We start from the raw sequence: 26229 nt of genomic DNA, 5'->3' as shown, positions 1-26229 counted from the left end.
ATCATAATGCAATTGATATTTTCACATACACTTCTAAAACTCAGCTTTTTGCTTAAAATCACAAAGAACAAAGAACTACTTACAAATCTAATTATTTGGTCAAGTATATTTCCCAGTCACCAGCTAAGCCAGACTTTTGAATTCTTTCATTTTTAACATGCCATGATTGATAACACATCTATGGGTGTAAATATGATTAAGAAGACAAATATGTGAACTCTGGTCGCCAGTATGTGAGAAGTGGAGTCTGAGTTGAAGTTCATGTCTGTGGCCCCTGGAATGTCCCTCTCTCCAGCTGTTTTCCTTTAAGTCAAGGGTTCAGGATCAAGAAGAGTTCCCACACTCCTCGAGACTGTAAAGTCACACTGACCAGTCAGCTGCTGATTTGCAGCTAATCCACATTGTCATTGCCTAAAGTTGTGCTCAGTTTACCTTACAGTCAGAAAACTAGGGTTCTTTCTAAGTCACTTTATGTTCTTTTAGTTCCCTCTCTAGACAAAGGAAGCTTGTAGAGCAAAGACCTGAAGTACAGTGATGCCTATAACTAAACCCACTGGCCAGCCAAAAACGTTACATCGGGTATGACTTGAGTTTTGATTAAAAGTTATTTGGGAGCAGGGCGCCTGGATGGCTCGGTACGTTCAGCATCAGGGTGTTCAGCATCAGGGTTTCCGCTGGGTTTCCGCTCAGGTCAGGATCTCAGGGTTGTGAGACTGAGCCCTGTCTCAGGGCCCTGCACTCAGCACAGAGTCTGCTTGAGTTTCTCTCCCTTTCCCTCTCCCTCCCCCTCGGCCCCTCTCCTGGCTCCTGTGTGCATTCACTTCCTCTCTCTCTCTCCCTCAAATAAATAAAATCTTTTTTAAAAAATTTATTTGGGGGAATTTTAATGCCACTTAATTTTAAGAGTATCAAGACGGTATATGGAAGAGATACACCGTGCAGGTTTACCCTAACACACACCTTCTTTTAAAACGGTGACCCGCGGGTCTACTGCATCAGAGTCACCTGGGATACTGCTTCAAAACGCAGGTTCCTGGGACACTTGGGTGGCTCAGCTGGTCAAGCGTCTGCCTTCAACTCAGGTCATGAGGCCAGGGTCCTGGGATCCAGCCCCGCATTGCGTTCTCTGCTCAGTGGGGAGCCTGCGTCTCCCTCTGCCTGCCACCCTCCCCCCACCCCCACTTGTGTGTGTTCTCTCTCTCTCCCTCGGACAAATAAATAAATAAAATCTTAAAAACAAAAAACAGAAAAAAACAAAGTGCAGGCTCCTGAGTCCTGCCCCAGACCCACTGGAAGTGAATGTTTGAGTGTGAGGCCCAGGAAGCTGTTTGGGTTTTTTGTTTGTTTGTTCTTTAATCTCCCCTGAACCACGACACAGCCATTAAAAAGGCTAAAATCCAGAACACTGACAATGCCAAATGCTGGCAAGAATGTGGAACAACAAGAACTCTCATTTATTGCTGGTGGGAACACAAAATGGTACAGCCACACCGAAAGACAGCTTAGGGGCACCTGGGTGGCTCACTTGGTTAAGTGTCCGATTCTTGATTTCAGCCCAGGTCATGATCTCAGGGTCATGAGATCGAGCCTCACATTGGGCTCTACGCTCAGTGGATTCTCTGCCTCTCCCTCTGGCCCTCCCCCTACTCACACTCTCTAAAATAAATAAATAAAATCTAAAAAAAAAAAAAAGACAACTTAGTGGTTTCTTACAAAACTAAATATACTCTTACCATATGATCCAGGAATATACTCCATGTTATTTACCCAAAAAAGGTAAAAACTTACATCACTCAAAAACCTATATGTGGATATTTATAATAGCTTTATTTATAATTCCCAAACCTTATCTTTATTCATAATTGCCAAAACTTTGTTTATTCATATTTACCAAAGCTGTAGTACATCCAAACAATGGAATATTATTCAGCATCAAAAAGAAATGAGCTGTCAAGCCATGAAAAGACATGGAGGAACCTTAAATGCATATCATTAAGTGAAAGAAGCTAATCTAAAAAGGTTACATACAATATGATTCCAACTATATGACACTCTGGAAAAGACAAAATGATAGTAAAATGATCAGTAGTTGCAGGGGTAGGGAGGGAATGAGTAGGCAAATGAGTAGGGTAGTGAAAATATTCTATATATTATAATGATGGATATATGTCATTATACTTTTATCTGAAGCCACAGAATGTACAACAACAATGAGCCCTAAGTTAAACTATACACTTTGGGAGATTATGATGTGTCAGCGTAGGTTCATCCTTGGTAAAAAATGTACCATTCTGGAGAGTGATGTTGATAACAGTGTAGGAGCAGGGAGTATATGAGAAATCGCTGTACTTTCCTCCCAATTTTGTTGTAAACCTAAAACTACTCTTTAAAAATTTTTAAAAAAGGAAGTTCCTTCATGATTTTCATACATCCTAAATTTGGGAATCCACAGATTGTGGAGTAGCAGTTCTCAAACTTTGCTGTACATTAGAATCATCTGGAGCACTTTTAAAAATCCCAGGGCCTATCCCATACCAATTGAACCAGAATCTCTGGGGGTGAGACACAGGCAACAATTTCTGGAATTGCCAAGTGATCCCGATGTGCAGCCCAGTTTGGGCACTGGTTAAAAAGTACAGGGCAGATGGGCGCCTGGGTGGCTCAGATGGTTAAGCGTCTGCCTTCGGCTCAGGTCATGATCTCAGGGTCCTGGGATCGAGTCCCGCATCAGGCTCCCTGCTCCTTGGGAGCCTGCTTCTCCCTCTGCCTTTCTCTCTCACTCTGTCTCTCATGAATAAAAAAAAAAAAAAGTACAGGGCAGAGACCAAATTCAGTATTCCTTGTGTCTAGGCATACTCAACCTAAAGTTTTTAACAATGACAACAAGAAAAAATATTTAATGCCCACTTAGTCATGGTGGCAACAAATAAAACCTAACACCCTGCCATTAAGAAAAATGTTAAGTATGGCTTAAACATGGAAAAGTACTTACTACCAATACGACAACATACAAGGGGGAGCGGAGTTTTTCAACAGTTTGAGTCAAACAAAAAGGAAACTTATTTAAGTCCACCTTTCACTGACAGAAAACTTATGCTCTGAATATTGCAAATCAGTTTCATTACATATTATGATGGAGGAAGTGACAAATACTGTACATTTTTTTTCATACTGTTAGAAATCAATCTGCAACAGTTTGGGGTTATTTATAAGATGCTGAAGCAGAATGTGTATCAAAACAAACTATTCAATTCAGTACCAATGTCAGAGAAATAAAATGATTTGTCAGGTCAAATCTTTTTTCTGTGATTGAAAAGACTTGACAGATGCACTTGGTTTTCCCTCAGTGGCTTACAAGACACTACATTATTAAACTTGAGACAATATATCCAAATACAGTGGAAAACTACAGTCACATAATTTAAAAAGCATATTTCTACCCAAAGAAGTGCAAATTTCAGATTCAAACTGGGCCTACAGATTGAAGAGAACACAAAAGGATAATGTACTCACTTTACTATTGTGGCCTGGCTTGAGTTCAATAAAATCAAAAATATAAAGAATTATAGAACTATTTGGTGGAAAGGAAGTCATCATTTCAGAAAAGACTCGATGATTTACATTTCAAATCATGCTTTAAGTTTTTGCAGCTTCCTTTAGAGAAAACCTCAGAACGCATTTGTATTATCATCTATCCCTAAGTGTGGTTCAGTTTCACACAGAATTGAATGAACTGAAAACAAACTATCCCACCCAGAGGACACAGTGTTCCTGGAATTTTAGAGATAAATCTATGGATTCTAGAGCTGCCCCGAAATTTCTGGCAACTGTCTCTCAGCAATGTGTTTTAAGTCCTCTGCCCTTGCGAAAATTCATCTAAAATATAAAATTGCTGAAACTAAAAATGAGTACCTTAATTGGTAATGCAAAGCTTGAATCAGAATTGATATGGACCTTAACTTGCATAGAACATGAGTTCTTTAATATCAACCAAAATTTATATATAAAACCAAACTTTCTGCCACTTTCTGCCATAGCCACTTGGGCCTGCTAAGGTGGTGAATTAGTTTCCTACTGATGCTCTTACAGATAGATGACCCCAAATTTAAGGGCTCAAAAACAACACAAATTTGTCACCTTACAGTCCTGGAGGTCAGAAATCTAATATCACTGTCACTGGGCCAGCAAGGCTGGTTCTTTCTGGAGGCTTTCTAGTGAGAATCTGTTTCCTTTCCCCTCAGAGCTTCAAGAAGCCATCTGCATTCCTTATGTGTGTGGCCTCCTTCCTCACACCACTCTCCCTTCCTGCTAACACTGTCGTAGTTCAAACTACTGACTCTGATCTTCCTCCCTCCTGCTTATAAGGACCTTTGTAAGTACAAACGATAATCTCCCCATCACAAACCCCTAACTTCATCACATCCACAACGTTCCTTTTACCATGTAAGGTAACATATTCACAGGTTCTGGGAGTAAAGACATTGACATCTTTCGGGCCATTATTCAGTCTACCACAGATGGTAACAGCGAAGAAGCAGATGGTTAAACATTGTCCCTTTCAACACAAGTGGGCAAGGATTTCTTTTACTAGAATTTCTAATACTAGAATTTCAACATATCTACCCATTCTCCTGCATTCTAAGACTGTTCTGCCCATTGCAAAAGCCACTAGCCACATGTGACCATTGAGCCCTTGATGAGGATATTCCAAATGAAGACGTGCTATAAGCATAAAGTGCATATCAAATGTGAAAGACTTACTACAGAAAAAAATGTAAAATATCTCTTTCTTAATTTTATATCAATTTTACAGTGTGAAATAAAAATATCTTGGGTATATTTTGTTAAATGAAATATATAATTAAAATTAATTTCATTGGTTTCTTTTTACTTTTTTAAGGTAGCTGTTAGAAAATTTTAAATTACATATGTAGGGAAGTAGTACTTCTTTGATGGTTAATTTTATGTGTCAACTTGACTGGACTAAGGGATGCCCAGATATCTAGTAAAACATTATTTCTAGTGTTCCCAGAGAAAATTAGCACTTGAATGAAGGGCAAATGAAGATCACCTCACCAATTCAAGTGGGCATCATCTGATCCAATCTATCATCCAATCTGCTTGAGCTGGAGCATCCATCTATTCCTGCCCCTGGACATCAGTGCTACTGGTTCTTGGGCCTTCAGACTTGGACTGAAGTAAATTACTGGCATTTCTATATCATATATATATGTCTGTGGCTACACACACACACACACACACACACATACACACACACACAATAGGTCTGTTTCTCTAGAGAACTCTGATCAATACAACTTTCAAAATGAAATACTGGAAAAATTCTCAAGATCAACCTTTTCAGAACCTGGAAGTTAAGCAAAGCCTTGGAACAACTGATGAATGATCATTCAAGAAAAATGACTGGGGTGCCTGGGTGGCTCAGTTGGTTAAGCGACTGCCTTTGGCTCAGGTCATGATCCTGGAGTCCCTGGATCGAGTCCCGCATCGGGCTCCCTGCTCAGCGGGGAGTCTGCTTCTCCCTCTGACCCTCTTCCCTCTAATGCTCTCTCTCATTCTCTCCCTCAAATAAATAAATAAAATCTTGAAAAAAAGAAAAGAAAAATGACTGAATTTAAGTAACAACAGTAAGTTTTATGATGTCTTATTTTGCCATAATTCCCTCCACCTCAACCAGCTCTGAGGCAACCTTGAATACCAACAGCCTCACAGGTAGCTGAGAATACCAGCAACCTAGAAGCCACAGACGTAAGCAGAATGAGTTTGAAGCTTACGGAAAAGCCCCATCACCAGAAATCTGCCACTATTTAACCTGTCTGGCAGTGCCCTGGAAAAGCCCCATTTTCAGGGTTGCTTTAATTTGACTTACCTCAGAGCTTACTCAATACGAAAAGCCCTAACCTGAGGACATTTGTGAAAAACAATCAGCAATAACTGTTTAACATCACAGCTAGCTGAGGTGGCAATACCGACTGAAGCAAACAAGAGGTTACCCAAAAACTTAAAAGAAACACTGGGTAAAGAGATGTCCATGGGGAATATTGAAAAGCTCCAACATATTCCCGGGGAATCTAGAAGGCCACAAGCAAATGCTAAGCCACGTGCATGAACAAGAAAGACCTGAGAAGGCCTAATGTTTCACTTACAGCCGACCTTCGGGTTCTGCACAAACATGAAGTGAAGGCTAAAGTAGAGTTGTGAACTCTGCCCCAACACACACAGAGCAAAAGCTAAGAGATACATCAGCTCAAGGCAGTTAAGAAATTCTCTGCCTACCTTCAGCAGTCTAACCCTACTACTCCTCAGGCAACTGAAGATCTCTGGCCAGGTCGGCTCCCCAGTGTGGTCTGAAGGTCTGAGGGCAAAGAGGTCAGACTGCCCATGCCTGTGAGGACTAAGGACCCCTTTCCTTTCCTCTCCTACTCTGTACTTCTGAGGCCTCCATTCCCAACATGTGATGCACTTGATGGCAGAAGCTTGTCCAGGGTGAATCCACACACATTTTGAACTCAGATGGGACCCTTTCCTGATGCTGGCTGACTCTTAGCTGCCTTACTTCTTGCGGGCCCCCCTTTTGTCCTGTGGATCCAGACACCATCTTGTTCTACAGGCAAAATACATTCCTACACGTCTGAGTGAATCCAACAATTCCATATACAAATGATGATTCAACAGGATTCCAGCACATACCATCAGGGATCCCCTCCCCCTAAATCCCATGGACCTGACCACCAAGGAATTTCACTCAAATCGCCTACCAGCACATTAATATTATACCATGCTCTGGTCTATAACTGCACAGAACCTCCTCTGATGGACCAACAACTTTAGGTAGGGACAGCCTGCCCCTGCCCCTATCCAGCATGAATAACTACTGAAGATGAGACCTCTGCCCAAATGCCAATTTGTCATTGTCAGGGGAAATGTAGAGGCCACTTTTAGGCAACAGGCTTGAGCAATGGAAACCTGAGTAGGTAAAAGGGCCCACAGTGACCACCAGGCTGGATGCAAACAGACTCATTAGGTGACCCACCTCAAAATATCTATAAGCCCTAGCTGACCAATGTGTTACTTACAACTGGGCACAGGTACCAAAAAAGGAAAATTCCATATGTTCCCATACCACCTCACTTCCCCTCTTAACTATCACCCCCCATCACTGCCGCCTGGCAAACAGTCTCTCCTTTGCTGTCCGCCTGTGGCTCCCTATGTATTCAATAAACTTCTACCCCTTAAAAAAAAAAAAAGGCAAGAAAGAAATTTTCTGCCCGATCAGCAGCTGACCACTAAGCTAACTAAGCACAGACTTCAGTGGCTACACAAGACAAAGAATAAAGACTTTATAGAATACATTTGGTAAAGTCATTACACAAACAACAGCAACAACAATGAACCCTCAGGGACAGGAGAAATTCAAACTCCATAGTTTCTACATTCTATTATTTAAAATACCCAGCTTTTAACAACAACAAAATTATGAGATATGAAAAGAAATGGGAAAGTATGGCCATGCGGAGGTAAAAAAAAAAAAAAAAAAAAAGGCAGTCAATAGAAACTGTCTGAGGAATTTTTCCAAAGAAGACATCCAAATGGCCAACAGACACATGAAAAAGTGCTCAACATCGCTTGGCATCAGGGAAATCCAAATCAAAACCTCAATGAGATACCACCTCACACCAGTCAGAATGGCTAAAATTAACAAGTCAGGAAATGACAGATGTTGGCGGGGATGTGGAGAAAAGGGAACCCTCCTACACTCTTGGTGGGAATGCAAGCTGGTGCAGCCACTCTGGAAAACAGTATGGAGGTTCCTCAAAAAGTTGAAAATAGAGCTACCATATGATCCAGCAATTGCACTACTGGGTATTTACCCCAAAGATACAAATGTAGGGATCCGAAGGGGTATGTGCACCCTGATGTTTATAGCAGCAATGTCCACAATAGCCAAACTGTGGAAAGAGCCAAGATGTCCGTTGACAGATGAATAGATAAAGAAGAAGTGGTATATATATACAATAGAATATTATGCAGCCATCAAAAGGAATGAAATCTTGCCATTTGCAATGACGTGGATGGAACTGGAGGGTGTTATGCTGAGCGAAATAAGTCAATCAGAGAAAGACATGTATCATATGACCTCACTGATATGAGGAATTCTTAATCTCAGGAAACAGACTGAGGGTTGCTGGAGTGGTGGGGGCTTGGGAGGGATGGGGTGGCTGGGTGAGAGACATTGGGGAGGGTGTATGCTATGGTGAGCGCTGTGAATTGTGCAAGACTGTTGAATCACAGATCTGTACCTCTGAAACAAATAATACATTATATGTTTAAAAAAAAGAAGAAGAAGAAGATAGCAGGAGGGGAAGAATGAAGGGGGGGAAATCGGAGGAGGAGATGAACCATGAGAGACGATGGACTCTGAAAAACAAACTGAGGGTTCTAGAGGGGAGGGGGGTGGGAGGATGGGTTAGCCTGGTGATGGGTATTAAAGAGGGCACGTTCTGCATGGAGCACTGGGTGTTATGCACAAACAATGAATCATGGAACACTACATCAAAAACTAATGATGTAATGTATGGTGATTAACATAACAATAAAAATTTTTTTAAAAAATTGAACCAAAAAAAGAACAACAAAAAAAAACTAATGATGTAATGTATGGTGATTAACATAACATAATAAAAAAAAAAAGAAACTGTCTGAGGAAGTCCTGGTGTTATACTTTCTAGACAAAGACTTTAAATCAGCTACTATAATTATGTACAAAGAAAAAATTAAAATAAAGAATGACTACAAGAGTGGAGTCCAGAGGAGAGGAAAGAATACAGTGCAAGAATAAATATTTGAAAAAGCAATAGCCAAACACTTCCCAAATTTGATGGAAAACATTAATCTACACATCTAAGAAGCTCAATGAAAGCCAACCAGGATCCAAAGACATCCACATCTAGACACATCAGAAACAAACTGTCAAAAGGCGGAAACAAAGAATCTTGAAAATAGCAAGATTTCTTACCTCATTTCTCACTAAAAATCACAGATGCCATAGGATAACATATTCAAAGTGCTATGGGTAGGAAGAATGTCAACCAAGAATTCTATTTCTGGCAAAGTTATCTTTCAAAAATAAAGGAGCTAATCAAGACATTCCTAGCTAAACAAAAAAAAAAAGGAAAGAATTTGTTGTTAGTAAACCTGCCCCACAAGGAATACCAAAGGGAGTCCTGCAGGCAGAAATGAAAAAAAAAAAAAAAACCACACACACACACACTAGACAGTAACACAAATCCATACAAAGAAATAAAGAGCACCAGTAGAGCTAGCTAAAATAAGAAAGCATAAAAGACAGTATAAATATATTTTGTCTATAAACCTTTCTTCTCCTACCTGATTTAAAAGAGAACTGAATAGAGCATATCATGGTAAATCTGTGTTGATGAGCATAAAATGTTTAAAGATGTAATATGTATGACAATAATAGTGCAAAGAAGAGGGAAGGAAACAAAGCTATATTAAAGCAAAGTTTTTACATAATATTCAAATTAAGTTGGTATTAATCCAAAATAGATTGTTTTAGATTAAGATGTTAATTGTAATTCCTAGGGCAGCATTGATAACAAAGAAAAAAATAATGTATATATTTCATATATATTAAGGGAATTATAATAGTATACTAGAAAATATCTATTTAACCAAAAAATGTATTAATGAAGGAACAAAGAAACAAAAAAGACATAAGCATATGTCAGATAAAAAAAGCAGAGATTGGCAGAATGCATAAAAAAATTGGTCCGACTATATTCTGTCTATAAGAGATACACTTTAGATTCAAAACCACAAAGAGGTCAAACTAAAAAGATGAAAGAAGATATACCATGTGTCATGGGCTAAAGAGTGTCTCCTCAAAAATTCATGCACTGGAGTCCTAACCTTGGTACTTCAGAATGTGATCATAGTTAGCTGAGTGCCTGGGTGGCTCAGTCACAGAGTCTGCCTGAGATTCTCTGCCACTCTCTCTCTTTCCCCTACCCCTCCCCCACTTGCACTCTCTTGCACTCTTTCTCTCTCAAATAAATAAAAATCTTTAAAAAAATAAAAATGTGACCGTATTTGGGACAGGGTCTTTTAAGAGGCAATTAAGTTAAAATGAGGTCACAAGGATGTGCCCTAATCCAATATGACTGATGTCTTTATATAAAGAGAAAATTTGGACACAGATGTGCAAAAAAAGGTGATGTGAAAACACAAGTAAACATGACCATCCACAAGACAAGAAGAAAGGCCTGAAACAGATCCTTCCCTCATGGCCCTCAGAAGAAATCAACCCTGACAATACCCTGACCTCAGAATTCAACCCTCCAGAATTATGAGAAAATAAATCTCTAATGTTGGAGTCACCCAGCCTATGGTACTTTATTATGATAGGTCTGGGGAATAATACATCATGAAAATTGTAGCAAAAAAACAGACAAAACAGACTTTAAAACCAACAAATTGTTACTAGAGGCAAATTAATTCATCTTATAATGATAAAGTGGTCAATTTATTAGGAAGACACAACAATTATAAACATATATGAACCTAACAACAGAGCGCTAAAGACCGGAAGCAAAAACTGAGAGAACTGAAGGAAGAAAGAGACAATCCAACAGTAACAGATGGAGACTTAAATATCTCACTTTCAGTAATGGATAGAACGAGTAGGCAGAAAATCAACAAAGAAATAGAAGGGTAGAAATGCAAACCAAAACCACTTTACACTAATTACTTTACAGTGGCTGAAGTACAACTTAAAGAGAATAATGAGTGGTAGCAAGGACCCAGAAAAATTAGATATTTCATAAATTGCTGGTGAGACTGTAAAATCATGCTGTTGTTTTAGGGGAAAAAATGACAGGTCCTCAAAATATTAAACATAACATTACCATATAAACCAACTAGATCTAACAGCCATCTGTGTAACAACCCATAAGAGTAGCAGAACACACATTCTTCTCAGGCACACCCAAAACATCCTCTAAGACAGATCATTCATTAGGCCAAAAACAAGCCTGGGTACATTTAAAAAGACTGAAATTCACACAAAGAATGTTCCTCAGGGGCGCCTGGGTGGCTCAGTTGGTTAAGCATCTGACTTCGGCTCGGGTCATGATCTTGGGGTCCTGGGATTGAGCCCCACGTTGGGAGTCTGCTTGTCCTTTTCCCTTTGCCCCTCCCCCTGCTCATGTACTCTCTCTCTCTCTCAAATAAATAAATAAAATCTTAAAAAAAAAGAATGTTCTCCAACCACAGTGGAATGAAGTGAGAAATTAATAACAGAAGGGTATTTGGGAAATTCACAAATGAGTGGAAATTAAACAACACATTCCTAAAAACCAATGGATCAAAGAAGAAATCACAAAAGGAAATTGGAAAGTAATTTGAGATAATGGAAAAGGAAAACACAACATACCAGAACTTATGAAATGAAGGTAAAACAGTTCTTAGAGGGAAATTTACAGCTGAAACCGCCAATATTTAAAAATAAAACACCTCAAATCAGTAACTTAACATTCCACCACAAGACACCAAAAAAAGAAAAGCAAACCAAACCCAAAATTAGCAAAAGGAAGGAAATAATAAAGAGCAGAAATAAATAGAATGGACAACACCAACAGAGAAAACAAATGAAATCTAAAGTTAGTTCATTGGAAAGATCATCAAAATTAACAAATCTGGAGGGAGACTGAGGGGAAAAAAAGAGAGAAGACTCAAGTTACTAAAATCAGGAATAGGGGCACCTGGGTGGCTCAGTTGGTTAAGCGACTGCCTTCGGCTCAGGTCATGATCCTGGAGTCCCGGGATCGAGTCCCACATCAGGCTCTCTGCTCAGCAGGGAGTCTGCTTCTCCCTCTGACCCTCCTCCCTCTCATGCTCTCTGTCTCTCATTCTCTCTCTCAAATAAATAAATAAAATCTTTTAAATAAATAAATAAATAATAAAATAAAATAAAATCAGGAATAAAAGAGTAAGCTTGTCTACTAACCTTACAGAAGTAAAAAGGATTATATGAAAATACTATAAACAATCATATGTCAGTAAGTTAAGTAATCTAAATAAAATGACAAGCTCCTACAAAGACACAAATTACCGAAACTGACTAAATGATAGAAAAACTAAATAAATATATAACAAATAGATTGAATTAGTACTCATAAAACTTACAAAAAAATAAATTAAAAATCCAGGCTTTTTTTGGCTTTTCTGATGAATTCTACCAAACAAAGAAAAATTAATGCCAATTCTTCACAAACTCTTCCAAAAACTAAGAGAGAAGGGAACAACTCATTCTTGAGTTATACCTGATAACCAAAAACAGAAAAAACATCCAGAAGGAGAAAATTACAGACTAATTCTCCTTTTTAATAGACCCCAAAATCCTTAGCAATACACTAGCAAACAGAATACAGCAACATATACACAAGATTAGACGACGTGACCAAGTGAGATTTTTCCCAAGATTGCAAAATTGGTTCAATATACAAAAATCAATGCAAACCAATCAATATCAAATAACATTTTAATAGGATGAGCGATGCAAGGCAAATCATGATCTTAATAGTTGCAGAAATAGTATTTGCCAAAATCTAACACCTTTTGTGATAAAAACATTCAGTAAACCAAGAACAAAGGGAAATTCCTCAACCTGTTAAAGAGCAACAGTGAAAACAACACAGCTCATCTCATACATACTGGTAATGCTTCGCTCTGAAATAAAGAAAAAGAAAAGGCTGCGTGCATGCCACTTCTATTCAACATTGTACTGGGGTTCTTTCTACCCAGGCAAATTAGGCAAGGAAAAGAAATCAGAGGCATCCATTTTGAAAAGGAAAAAGTAAAACTATCTCTATTCACAGATGATGTGGTCTTGTATATGGAAAATCCTATAGTATACACTAAAATACACTTAGAACTAGAAAAATGAGCCCAGCACGGTTGCAAGATATGAGAGCAATATGCAATCATGTTAAGTTCTGTTGCTCAGTGCTGATCACTGTACTTATTAAAATCAGTCTCCTGGGTGCCTGCGTGGCTCAGCTGGTTGGGCAACTGCCTTTGGCTCAGGTCATGATCCCGGAGACCCCGAATTGAGTCCCACATCGGGCTCCCTGCTCAGCAGGAAGTCTGCTTCTCCCTCTGACCCCACCCCCTCTTGTGCTCTCTCTCTCACTCTCTCTCTCAAATAAATAAAATAAAATCTTTAAAAAAAATTTTTTTAAATAAAATCATCCTCCCAAAAGACAGGTCAAGATTTATCTTTGTATACCCTTTGGAATAGCTAAAACATATTCCCAAACATCCCTATTCACCGTAATATTATATTCCTAGCATTGGACATTTAAATATGTAAGTCCATAAATAAATTAGTGAATACTGGGAGGGCCTTATACACCTGAGAGTAAAAGTATAGCAGTCTCTGGATCCAGACCGAGTTCAGGTTCTAGCTCTACCATTTAGTACATGGCTGTGACACAGGGCAAGTTACATTATTATTCTGTGCCTCTGTTTCCTCCTCAGTAAAATGGGAACAAGAGAGCCATAGAGGAAATAAATTATTTTATATATGCAATGTGCTTAGAACAGTGTCTAGTATAAAGTCAACATTATATAAGCTTTATTATGTTGTTAAAGACATTCTCAGGGGCGCCCGGGTGGCTCAGTCATTAAGCGTCTGCCTTCAGCTCAGGTCATGATCCCAGGGTCCTGGGATTGAGCCTCACATCGGGCTCCCTGCTCTGTGGGAAGCCTGCTTCTCCCTCTCCCACTCCCCCTGTTTGTGTTCCCTCTCTCACTGTGTCTCTCTCTGTCAAATAAATAAATAAAATCTTAAAAAAAAAAAAAAGACATTCTCATAATTCAACTTTGGAGAATACAAACAGCCTATATAATACAGTGTCTTCTCCACGGTCAGCAAGCTGATGGCACTTTCCCAGTGTTGCACCTCGGCAGGCACTGCTGTTGGTACTCACAACAGTCCGGTCTCAATCTTCTCAATACTGGTCTCCAGTCAGCCAAGTAGCAAAAAAGATTAAAGCTGTTTGCAGTCCTGTGTTGTTTCTACCATCATTCCTCTACAACAGCACCAGAACTCAGCTCTTACCCTCTAGGCTTGACCTAGTGCCCTGCCAATAAATTCCTTCCCCACTAAAAAAAGAGTCTGTTACTGACTCCTAACTTCTAATGGGCCTACTAACAATAGATTACTGGGTTATTATTTAAATGTCACAACCCATGTTTATTCTTATTGGATTATTAATGAATGGCCAGGTTTAGTGCCAGTGTCAACCTGAAGGGATGTCTTTTCAGGCAGTTACATCAACCTTCTGTCAGTTCCTAGAGGATGCCAAGTCTTGTCCTGCTACAGGCCTTTGCATTTATTGTTTCATCTCTCTGGAATAATCTTGCCATGGCTAACAGAAATGCCCCTCTTATCTTTATTACACTGTTTATTTCTTTCTGCAAATGTATCACTTATTACTTGTTTTTTATCTACATCTTCAGTGACAATGTAAATTCGATATGGCAGGGAACTTGCTGGCTTACTTATCATTTATTGTATACTCTGGCATACAGGAGATGAGAAACAGGGATGCGTGGATGGATGGGTGGGTGGATGGATGGGTGACAAATAGATTCTGTTAGTGCAGATTCAACTTCACTTCTTACTGCCTAAAGGGAGTATCAGTAGGTTAAAAAAGAGATGTGTATAATAACTTTTAAGGTGAAAATATATTTAGTATATGGCATTTACCACAACAGAAAGGTAAATTAAAGCATTTTAGAAGATTTCCTATGAAAATAGTTGAAACCAAAGTACTTTTCTTTTAGCCTTCAGTCATCTAGAAAATGGAATCAACCAGAATATCCAAATTGCTAAGTGCTTGGGCCAATCAAGATTTTATTATATACTGCTGGTATATAACAACTCTAGGCTACAAAAAAAAAAAAAATTCCTTAAAAATTATATATTGCTGGGGCGCCTGGGTGGCTCAGTTGGTTAAGCGACTGCCTTCAGCTCAGGTCATGGTCCCAGGGTCCTGGAATTGAGCCCCGCATCGGGCTCCCTGCTCGGCGGGAAGCCTGCTTCTCTCTTTCCCACTCCCCCTGCTTGTGTTCCCTCTCTCGCTGTCTCTCTCTCTGTCAAATAAATAAATAAAATCTTTAAAAAAAAAAATTATATATTGCTGGTATACAATGACTCTAAGGCTATAAAAAAATATTCCCCATTATACTTCATATACATTCTGTAAAGAACTAAAGTGATTTTCCTAGAAATTAAATCTCAGCCACCATGCTTAATGTTAGTGGTTTACTTATCCTTTAGCTACAATGATGGCATAATAGTTGGGGCCAAATAGACATGTTCCCCTAGGAATCGGTTGGTCCATAACTTATGGCAGGTATAGAGCCACTATTAATTAGCCAACACAGAGGATATGACCACAACATTTTATTCTACATAAGATTTTCCAATCCTAGAATGTACAAGGATGAAGGTAGAATCATTTAACTTAGCAACAAAAACAAATTGTTCCAACTCTAATAACAGAGAATATAGGTGATTCTAATATTGTTAAACCCACCTTTAGGAACAGTCCATTAAATTCATTATTCTACAAGATTCTGCAAAGACAAAATCTAAATTTGGTGAATATTTGTCAACATCAATGGACCTTTCTCCTCGACTCTTTTATATCTTGATCTTAATTATGTTTCTGTTTTTCAAAAAGTTTTGAAAGGACCAAATTGTTTTAAAGTATCTAATAAGAGAATTAAACTAGATCACAATGAAATTTGTCCTGTTTTATTCTTTTCTCCTTTGAGATACTCTCCTACTAGTAATTATCAATTATTATAATTTAAAAGCTCTGGTTTCCCTCACTATGGTTCATGTCATATAAAAATATGCAATGCCAATGACTATAACTAAGGATTTCAGTTACACAAAACCAGAGCATCCTCCCAACACACTTACATTTCACTGGATTTTCTTTAAAAAAAAAAAAAATGTTTTATATGGCAGCCAACTTGTATTCAATCTGACCAATAGTACAAAATAATAACATAAAATAATAGATTATCTAAAATTCTTATTTTCTTTGGAAGTCATCTGATTTTTCACTTTTGGGTGTGTCTTTACCTTTACCTAATTATTCATCTTGATATCAGAAATGTTAATATCTATTTGTACCCCCTGAACTTAATAAAGCAGTGGGAGGCCTTAGGGAGAATGCCAGTTAAAGAATGGAAACTGGACAAGGATTAAAAATTGGCCTCAATGGTCAACTAATCTTCGACAAAGCAGGAAAGAATGTCCAATGGAACAAAGACAGTCTCTTCAACAAATGGTGTTGGGAAAATTGGACAGCCACATGCAGAAGAATGAAACTGGACCATTTCCTTACACCACACACAAAAATAGACTCCAAATGGTTGAACGACCTCAATGTGAGACAGGAGTCCATCAAAATCCTAAAGGAGAACACAGGCAGCAACCTCTTTGACCTCAGCCGAAGCAACTTCTTCCTAGAAACATCGCCAAAGGCAAGGGAAGCAAGGGCAAAAATGAACTATTGGGATTTCATCAAGATAAAAAGCTTTTGCAAAGCAAAGGAAACAGTCAACAAAACCAAAAGACAACCGACAGAATGGGAGAAGATATTTGCAAATGACATATCAGATAAAGGGCTAGTATCCAAAATCTATAAAGAACTCATCAAACTCAACACCCAAAGAACAAAGAATCCAATCAAGAAATGGGCAGAAGACATGAACAGACATTTTTCCAAAGAAGACATCCAAATGGCCAACAGACACATGAAAAAGTGCTCAATATCGCTCAGCATCAGGGAAATCCAAATCAAAACTTCAATGAGATACCACCTCACACCAATGAGAATGGCTAAAATTAACAAGTCAGGAAACGACAGATGTTGGCGGGGATGCGGAGAAAGGGGAACCCTCCTACACTGTTGGTGGGAATGCAAGCTGGTGCAGCCACTCTGGAAAACTGTATGGAGGTTCCTCAAAAAGTTGAAAATAGAGCTACCATATGATCCAGCCATTGCACTACTGGGTATTTACCCCAAAGATACAAAAGTAGGGATCCGAAGGGGTACATTCACCCCGATGTTTATAGCAGCCATGTCCACAATAGCCAAACTGTGGAAAGAGCCAAGATGTCCATCGACAGATGAATGGATAAAGAAGAAGTGGTATATATATACAATGGAATATTATGCAGCCATCAAAAGGAATGAGATCTTGCCATTTGCAACGACGTTCATGGAACTGGAGGGTATTATGTTGAGTGAAATAAGTCAAACAGAGAAAGACATGTATCATATGATCTCACTGATATGAGGAATTCTTAATCGCAGGAAACAAACTGAGTGTTGTTGGAGTGGGGGGTGGGGTGGGAGGGATGGGGTGACTGGGTGATGGACACTGGGGGGGGGTATGTGCTCTGGTAAGCGCTGTGAATTGTGCAGGACTGTTGAATCTCAGATCTGTACCTCTGAAACAAATAATGCAATATATGTTAAGAAAAAAAAAGGAAGAAGAGGAGGGTAGCGGGAGGGGAAGAATGAGGTGGGGGAAATCTGAGGGGTAGATGAACCATGAGAGATGATGGACTCTGAAAAACAAACAGGCTTCTGGAGGGGAGGGGGGTGGGAGGATGGGTTAGCCTGGTGGTGGGTATTGAGGAGGGCACATTCTGCATGGAGCACTGGGTGTTATGCACAAACAATGAATCATGGAACACTTCATCTAAAACTAATGATGTAATGTATGGGGATTAACATAAGAATAAAAAAAAAATTGGCCTCAAGTAACGAAGGACGATCAGGCTGACATGGGCCTTCATGGCAGGAATGCATCAGGCTTGTCAAAAAAGGGAGGTTCAAATGCAAACTCACAGTTCTCTGATTTCTTAAGCTTTCTGATATGGGCTCCTCTTTTTTCCTCTCCCTGCTCCATGCTGTCAACTTCCCTGGTCATAGGCTACTGCTTTTCTCCCTTCCCATCCTCTGTTCACCCTTCAGCATGATCTCAACTTCCAACCTCCACTTCCTTCCTAGATACATTATTTCTTTCCTCACAAATCTGGCACATTTACACACTGTTCCTAAGGGAATTCTTCCAGAGCTGACTTATCAATTAGGCATAGTGCTCACCATACTTCAGAAGGACACAAAATGTTTTAATTTTAATTTTAAAATGAGAAAAAAAATTAACACAATAATAATTAATATATAATAATGAATTATATTTATCTTTATTCCAATGCAGCTACAGTTCTTAGTATTTTTATGGAGGAAAGGACCCACAAAGGTAAAATCATCTAAGGCCCACAGAATCATAATGGGCCCTGAATTCTGAGTCAACCCAGCCCTACATCCTTCCCCACTAAAAACTGGTCCTTTCTAGCCTCATGGGTACAACCCAGACCAGAAGTAACTGTATGAGTATTTATTTCAAAACCTGATTTACGGTAATGGTTGCATAACACATGAACTGTACTAGAAATTATTAAATGGTCCCTTGAGACAGGGTGAATGTTATGATGTGCAAAACATACCTCACTAGGTCGCTTGGGTGGCTCAGTTAAGCATCTGCCTTCAGCTCAGGTCGTGATCTCAGGGTCCTGGGATCAAGTCCCGAGTCAGGCTCCCCACTCAGTGGGGAGTCTGCTTCTCCCTCTCCCTCCATCCCTCACCCTACTCATGCTCTATCACTCTCTCTCAAAAAAAAAATAAATAAAAATCTTTTTTAAAAAATACACCTCACTAAAGCTGTTCTTAAAAAAGACATAGGATAAAAAAAGAAAAGCAGAAACACTGGTATCTAAAGACACAAAAAGATGAATTTCAGATTACTATACTTGTTTGAAATTCAGAAATTTATCCACAGAAGTGTGCTACAATAATGATAGCTGAAATTTTATCTACCCTAAATATGAACAGTATTACAAACATGGAGAGAGAATAATGACATCAAAAATGCCAAAACATTCTATATGTGAAAATAATTATGGAAGTTTGGTGCTAAAAAGACTCACTGTCGTAGTAATTAGGGGAGCCTGGTTACAATTAAGTACAGGAAGGATATTAAAACTTCCCAAAGATATTTCTGTAAGCCACAATAGAAGAATAAGAGCAACAGAATAATTGGAACCACATCCAAACCCACTTCCTTGTTATTTACCAGTATCATCTAAAGAATACTGTTTAGATGCTGACGTTAGACAATCTTCAGTTGACAACTTTAAATCATATTAAGACTAAAAAAAAAATCAAAGAATTTTACGGCAAGGGTTAAAAGTTCATAGCCTTGAAACTACGAAAAATTTGGTGCCCACTTGTGAACCACATCCCGGCAACTGTCGTGTCTCTACAATGAAATGGTTTTGTTGTGGTTGAGACAATCAACTCCGAGTTAATAATTAACTACTATTCAAATCAAGTGCAATTTGTGTAATTGTACACTAGATCACTTTTAAGAGAAGGAGTACAAAATTTCATTTTTAGCAAATGATACTGAATGTTATAATCATTCGTCATCCTATGTAATGCAATCAAAATGAGTGGAAAAGTATGTTTTTTGCCCACTGCATGAAATCTCAGTCATTTTCCAGGCAGCTGAAATTAAGTTCAAATGTTATCTGCTCAATGCAGGTGAACATTTATACAAAAAAAAGAAAATGAACACATTTTTTAAAAGGTGAAGTTTCCTATTATATTACTTTGAAAAGTACCTAGAAATAGCACTTTGCATTTACATAAAGCAGAGTTTAATCATTCTGTGGTTTGGTATTTTGATCTAGAATCTATAAATGTTATCTTAAATTGAAAGACTAAATTAGTCAAGATTTCTCTATTATGAAAAGTTATAATAATTATATCAACAACTACCTTTTTAATCTCAGCACATTTCTAACACTGCAAAATATTTTTTCAGTAACCTAATAAAATTAATGCTAGTCATCAGAAACTTTCCAATTTACAAAGAATTTTTCACATTCTTTAGTGGCATTAGATTCTCAAAACAACCCAGTATTGTTAGTATAATGTTGATTGGTCCCCCAACATCAATTTCCCCTGCCTCTGGCCAAAAAATAACCACACCATTCTTTGGAGGAATCACATCTCCCCAGTTATAGTCATATGGTTTGGATGGAGTTAACCCCATCCCTAGTACACAGAACAGCTTAAGCCAAATAACATATTTTTTAGCCCTCATTAATTGGTTCTGGAATGGTCACTTAACCAGTGAAATATATGGTCTTGTTTTCTGGGCCTTCTACAAAAAAGGTCTTCCTTTTTCTTCCAGGGAAACTGCTAAAAGATTCTGTAAGTCTCCTTCATGGTATAGGATAAAGATGTAAGATCTGGTACCAGAACTGCTTCAACAATAGCTCCACATAATAAAAGACAGAGGAAAAGGGACTTGGAAAAGGCAGACAGTGCAGGATAGGAGTGAAAAGTAAAGAAAGACAAGTGGGAAAAAGACAAAGAGAGAAAAGAGATGCCCAAGGCTCAAAAAGCACATATGAGATGAGAAGAAAAGAAGTAACACAGAGTCAAGAAATACGGTAGAGGCAAAAAGAGATGAATAGAGCCTGGGCGGCAGTGGGTGAAGAGAATGAAAATGGTCTTATTAAGTTCCTGGGTGGCTCTGTCGGTGAAGCGTCTGCCATCAGTTCAGGTCATGATCCCAGGGTCCTGGGATCGAGCCCCGCAGAGGGCTCCCTGCTCCGTGGAAAGCCTGCTTCTCCCTCTACCCTTCCCCCCTGCTCGTGATCTCTCTCTCACTCAAATAAATAAAATCTTTAAAAAAAAGAAAATCTTGGGGCGCCTGGGTGGCTCAGTTGGTTGAGCGACTGCCTTCGGCTCAGGTCATGATCCTGGAGTCCCGGGATCGAGTCCCACATTGGGCTCCCTGCTCAGCAGGGGGTTTGCTTCTCCCTCTGCCCTCTTCCCTCTCGTGCTCTCTGTCTCTCATTCTCTCTCTCTCAAATAAATAAATAAAATCTTTAAAAAAAAAAAAAGAAAGAAAATCTTATCACCCACTGCCTTGCACTTCAGACTGGCTTCAGCATAAACTATTGTCTGTACCACTGTCCTTTGAAGCTCTAGCACTATTCATAGCTCAGAGGCTATTCTAGCTTGTGGGAACAATAGCATGTATCCAAGGAGACAGTGTCTTTGGTTGAAAAGACCATCACCAACAGAATTGCTAGATAAAGAAACAGAGGACATAAGCGGTTAAAATCCAGATTCCTAAGCATGACATAGGAGGCCCTTAATACTCTTGGCCCAACTGCGTTCTAAGACCCTATGCTACAGAGAACGACATGCGTCACCTCCAGTTCTCCTACATGACACCACCACCTCTGGTATGAAGCCTCGAACAGATGTGTCACCTCTCACTCCAACTGAGCTACCACAGCGCCTGGGACACAGTGAGTCCTCGGCTGACCAGAGCTCATAAAAAACTCACTCCAAATGTTCTCTTTCTCAAAATTCTCGTATTTCAACAGAAACACTTGTCCATCAGGTTAAATTCCATGACAGTTTTCACTCACTGGATCTGAACATGATTAGATAATGCTTCAGAGGGGCCCACTGTGTCACACTGTCTTATTCTGACTCTTGGCATGCAACGTGGGGGCACAAGGGGCCAGTCCTGCTCTGTGTTCCCTTGTTACTGGGGGGTCTTTTGCTTCCTCTGCCTCTTACTAAATTTGCCTTCTCCCCTGGAGCTTCGCCACAGGAAAGCTGGATCTTGCCTGTCCCTCAGTGCCAAAGCTTTTGTCTTTATCACATAGGGAAAAGAGAACCAGTCAGGATATCAGAAACCAGAATTCTCGCTGTGACTCCGTTGGTCAAGCAGATCAACATTTCCTAGCTTCAGTTTCTTTGTAAGTAAAATAGGAATAAAAATTCCTGCCCCATCTGCCTGGGTGCCAGTTGAGCATTTAACTCTTGGTTTCAGCTCAGGTCATGATCTTCGGGTTGTGAGAGAGAGCCCAGACTTGCACTCAGCATGGAGTCTGCTTGGGATTCTTTCCCGCTCCCTCCCCCTCTGCCCTTCACCCCAATCCAGCTCTTGTGCTCGCTCTCAAATAAATAAATAAATAAAATCTTTAAAAAAACTCCTGCCCTACCTACCTCAGGTGATTATTATGGAGATCATATAAAACAGTAGATCTGAAAATCCATAGCTCTAAAATAAGACTTAATTGATTTTTATTGTTAAAAGGTAATGACAATAGCCAAGATATGGAAACAATCTAAGTGTTCATCAATGGATGAATGGATAAAAAAATGTTGTACATATATACACACAATGAATGGAATGTTATTCAGCCATCAAAAAAAGGAGGAAATCCCACCATCTGTAACAACATGGATGGACCCTGAGGGCATTATGCTAAGTAAAATAAGCCAGTCAGAGAAAGACAGATAGAATACAGTCTTGCTTATATGTGGGATCTAGAAGAAATTTTTTTTACTTAAAAAAAAAAAAAAAAACTGAGCTCATAGATACAGAGAACAGATTGGTCGTTGCAAGAGGCAAAGGGTTGGTAAAATAGGTGAAAGGCGTCAAATGGTACAAATTTCCAGTTATAAAATAAATAAGTCACAGGCATGTAATGTACAGCATGGTGACTATAGCTAATAATACTGTACTGCATATTTGAAAGCTGCTAAGAGAGTAGATTGCAAACGTTCTCATGGGAAAAGAAGATCACAACTATGTATCATGATGGATGTTAACCAAACTTATTGTGGTGATCATTTTGCAATATATACAAATATCAAATCATTATGTTATCCATCTGAAACTAATATAATGTTTTATGTCAGTTTTACCTCAATTAAAAAAAAAAGTAGCTAATGAGTCTTAATCACACTAATAACTTTAGCAACCTTTAACTAGATTAGCTACAGCAAATAGACTAAAACACTGCTACCAGGTTTGCTAAAAGCAAATCATCTCATCATTAGTTGTTTATCAAGTGCTTATCCTAACTCCATGGTTTTCTACCTTTTTCTAACCTTTCCTAGCAAACCTAAGGGCCATGAGACATACACATTGCTAACAATGGGCATCCTATTGATCTCAAAAGATTGGGAGAGCCCACTATTTGACAAATACTAGGCTGCATTTTGAGGATACCACTGTAAGCAGGAACAAACATTCCCGCATTCATGGGACTTATAGGCTCAGGGGACAACATGAACAACAAACACAGACACATACCCAAAATGACTAGAAAGCATGTATGTGAGCATGCATGCATGCATTTGTATTTCCTGTACCCTCACTTTGAAACAGCCCCACCAGTGATACCATCCCCTTCCACTCTCACCCCCAGGGAACCACACACCTCCACATCATGAATCATTGTGTTAGGAGCCGGAAGAGAATTAAACTCTACCAAGCGCTACAAGAGAATTTCTTCCAAAGCTAATTAATCATTGACATATAAGTAAAGCAAACTAGGTAAAGATCAGGAGACTTAAATAGAGTCCCAAATTCAGGACTGGTCACATAATTTGCAAGTACTGGTGCAAAGTGAAAAAAATGTAGGGCCTCTAATTCAAAAATAATTAGGAATCTCAAGGCAGTGATAACAAGCATTTAAACTAAGCTTAGAACCCTCTGTGATTGCACAGGTCAAACCCCCTGAAATCTTCCTGGCTTCCATCCTTAAGGAATGTGTAACTTGTAGTCAGTCACTTACCCTACCTCAGGTTCCTTACAGCTATAAAATTAGAGGAGGGAAGAAAAGGCTTTCAGCTTCTTCCCATAACTAACATCTGTGTTTCTCTATTTAGAAGACAGTTCATTCATTCGGAGAGAATTATTTTACCCTTTTATATAACCACTAAAATGCTCACTGTGACTCAAAGCTAATGTTGAAACCCTATATGTAGTATTTTACCTTTAACCATTTTGATGGGTTTTTTTTTTACCCTAGACAACTCCTTAATTTTGTCTACGAGAACAAATCTCCAAAGCAGTTTTCCAAGTTTACTAGTCTCCCATTTATGCCACTTAAATCTGAAATTCCTAACTGAGGTCTCCATCTATAAAGTAATTTTTCCCATAGTAAAGTATCTCCTTGCACAAATTTGGTATTTTCTTTTTTTCTATTCCTGAAGAATTATCTATTCTGAATAGGCATCTGGGTCTGCTCCAATAAAAAGGAGGCAAAATGTCAATTTCAGAGTTAGTTAACCTTTTAATTCCAGCAGTTTAGTATTTAGCATGACATAACTAATAACTATCCAAACCAGGGGTTCTTAACCTAGAGTCCGTGGAAAGAATTCTGGGAACTAATTAACTTGAACGGAAAAAAAATATATCTTTATGTCCATCCAACTTCTAACTAAAATTTAGCATTTTCTTCAATTATGAATGTAGGCAACAAACCATAGGAATATTAGTAGTGCCTATGGCTTGATCACCAATAAATATTATCCATATTTTCATATCATATTCTAGCTATTGCAGATATCTTAAAACATCATTTATGTTCAACATTACCTCAAAATTGCAATAGTTACTAAGCCCAAAAATAGATCTTATGGTTTAATGTGTTAGTAAAAAATCATATATGTTATTACAACACAAAATTGGTTTTTACGTTGAAATAACTGTATTTTAATGTAACTTGCTTCCCTTGCAATCCTAAATATATCAATTTATGCATCTAAAAAAATAATTCTGAAAAAAGGTCCATAGCCTTCACCAGACTATTCAAAGGATCCACAGTACAAAACAGGTGAAGAAACCCTGGTCAAAAGAAGTTACAGAGGTCATGTGACAATAAAATAGAACCAAATGTACTCCTGTCTCACAAGTAGTAATAGACCCATTTTAATATAAATAGTCTTTGGGCGCCTGGGTAGCTCAGATGGTTAAGCGTCTGCCTTCGGCTCAGGTCATGATCCCAGGGTCCTGGGATCAAGTCCCGCATCGGGCTCTCTGCTCCTTGGGAGCCTGCTTCTCCCTCTGCCTCTCTCTCTCTGTCTCTCATGAATAAATAAATAAAATCTTTAAAAAAAAAAAAACAAAAAAAAAATATATATATAAATAGTCTTTAAACTTCTAATTCAACAGCAATGTCTACATACAACAAAATCTTCATGGTCTGTTTATTTTAACTTAATAATAATTAAGTATACCAAAATAGAACAGCTTTTGCTGTTGTTGTTTGTGGATTTTTTCTGTTTTTGGTTTTTTGGTTTTTTTTTTTTGCACATGTGACCATAGGATTTGATATGAAAGAGTATAACCCAGATACATGTCTTTACACCACAATCTCAAAAGTTCTTTGGATCGGTACCTGAGATGACAGTAGGTTACAATCAATGAACAGTCCTTTCCCCGTTTTATATCTTTGTATCAGTCCAGCCATAATGGCTCCATATGCATACAGGCCAGTAGCAAGATCAGTCATGGCCACTCCTGGACGAACTGGATCTCCATCCTGGGTTGGGGTGAGAAAAACAGAGAAAACTGAAAGTTGAAACCACCATATTTTTTCTCAAATATTCTCTCTCTTTTTTTTTAAAGATTTCATTTATTTATTTGTGAGAGAGAGAATGAGAGAGAGCACATGAGAGGGGGGGAGGGTCAGAGGGAGAAGGAGACTCCCTGCCAAGCAGGGAGCCCGATGCGGGACTCGATCCAAGGACTCTGGGATCATGACCTGAGCCAAAGGCAGTCGCTTAACCAACTGAGCCACCCAGGCGCCCTTTTCTCAAATATTCTAAGATCAAACAGAAGAAAAAATTGTTTATGACATATGCATGCACACACACAAAAGGAATACAACAAGCTGCTATGGTGATTATCTGCTGGTGGTAAGAATATATTTATATTTACTGTATTTTTCACTCCATCTCCTACCAACCAAACTAAACCAAATCAAATCATATCAAATATTTTTAAACATGTCTAGGGGCGCATGGGTGGCTCAGTCAGTTAAGCGTCTGCCTTCCGCTCAGGTCATGATCCCAGGATCCTGGGATCGAGCCCCATATCGGGCTCCCTGATCAGTGGGGAGCCTGCTTCTCCCTCTGCCTGCCACTCCCCCTGCTTGTGCTCTTTCTCTCTCTCTCTCTCGCTATCTCTCTCTCTCTGTGTCAA

At 38.9% G+C, this 26229-nt stretch overlaps 1 protein-coding gene across 12 annotated transcripts in view; it reads right to left on the bottom strand.

Moving 5' to 3' along the window:
• SUGCT (succinyl-CoA:glutarate-CoA transferase) overlaps positions 1-26229 on the bottom strand; it is an 800213-nt gene that overhangs the window by 634054 nt on the left and 139930 nt on the right. For all 12 annotated transcript variants that reach the window (XM_064575448.1, XM_064575450.1, XM_064575442.1 and 9 more), the window contains one exon: positions 25424-25567. In XM_064575448.1, the coding sequence (XP_064431518.1) occupies positions 25424-25567 (144 nt within the window). The remainder of the gene's footprint in view (positions 1-25423; positions 25568-26229) is intronic.

Source organism: Mirounga angustirostris, unplaced genomic scaffold (assembly GCF_029215605.1).
Source record: "Mirounga angustirostris isolate CCGP_5_RB_7025 unplaced genomic scaffold, mMirAng1.0.hap1 SCAF_12, whole genome shotgun sequence".
NCBI lineage: Eukaryota > Metazoa > Chordata > Mammalia > Carnivora > Phocidae > Mirounga > Mirounga angustirostris.
Note: the sequence above shows the minus strand (reverse complement) of the source record. Positions and strands in the feature narration are given on the sequence as shown.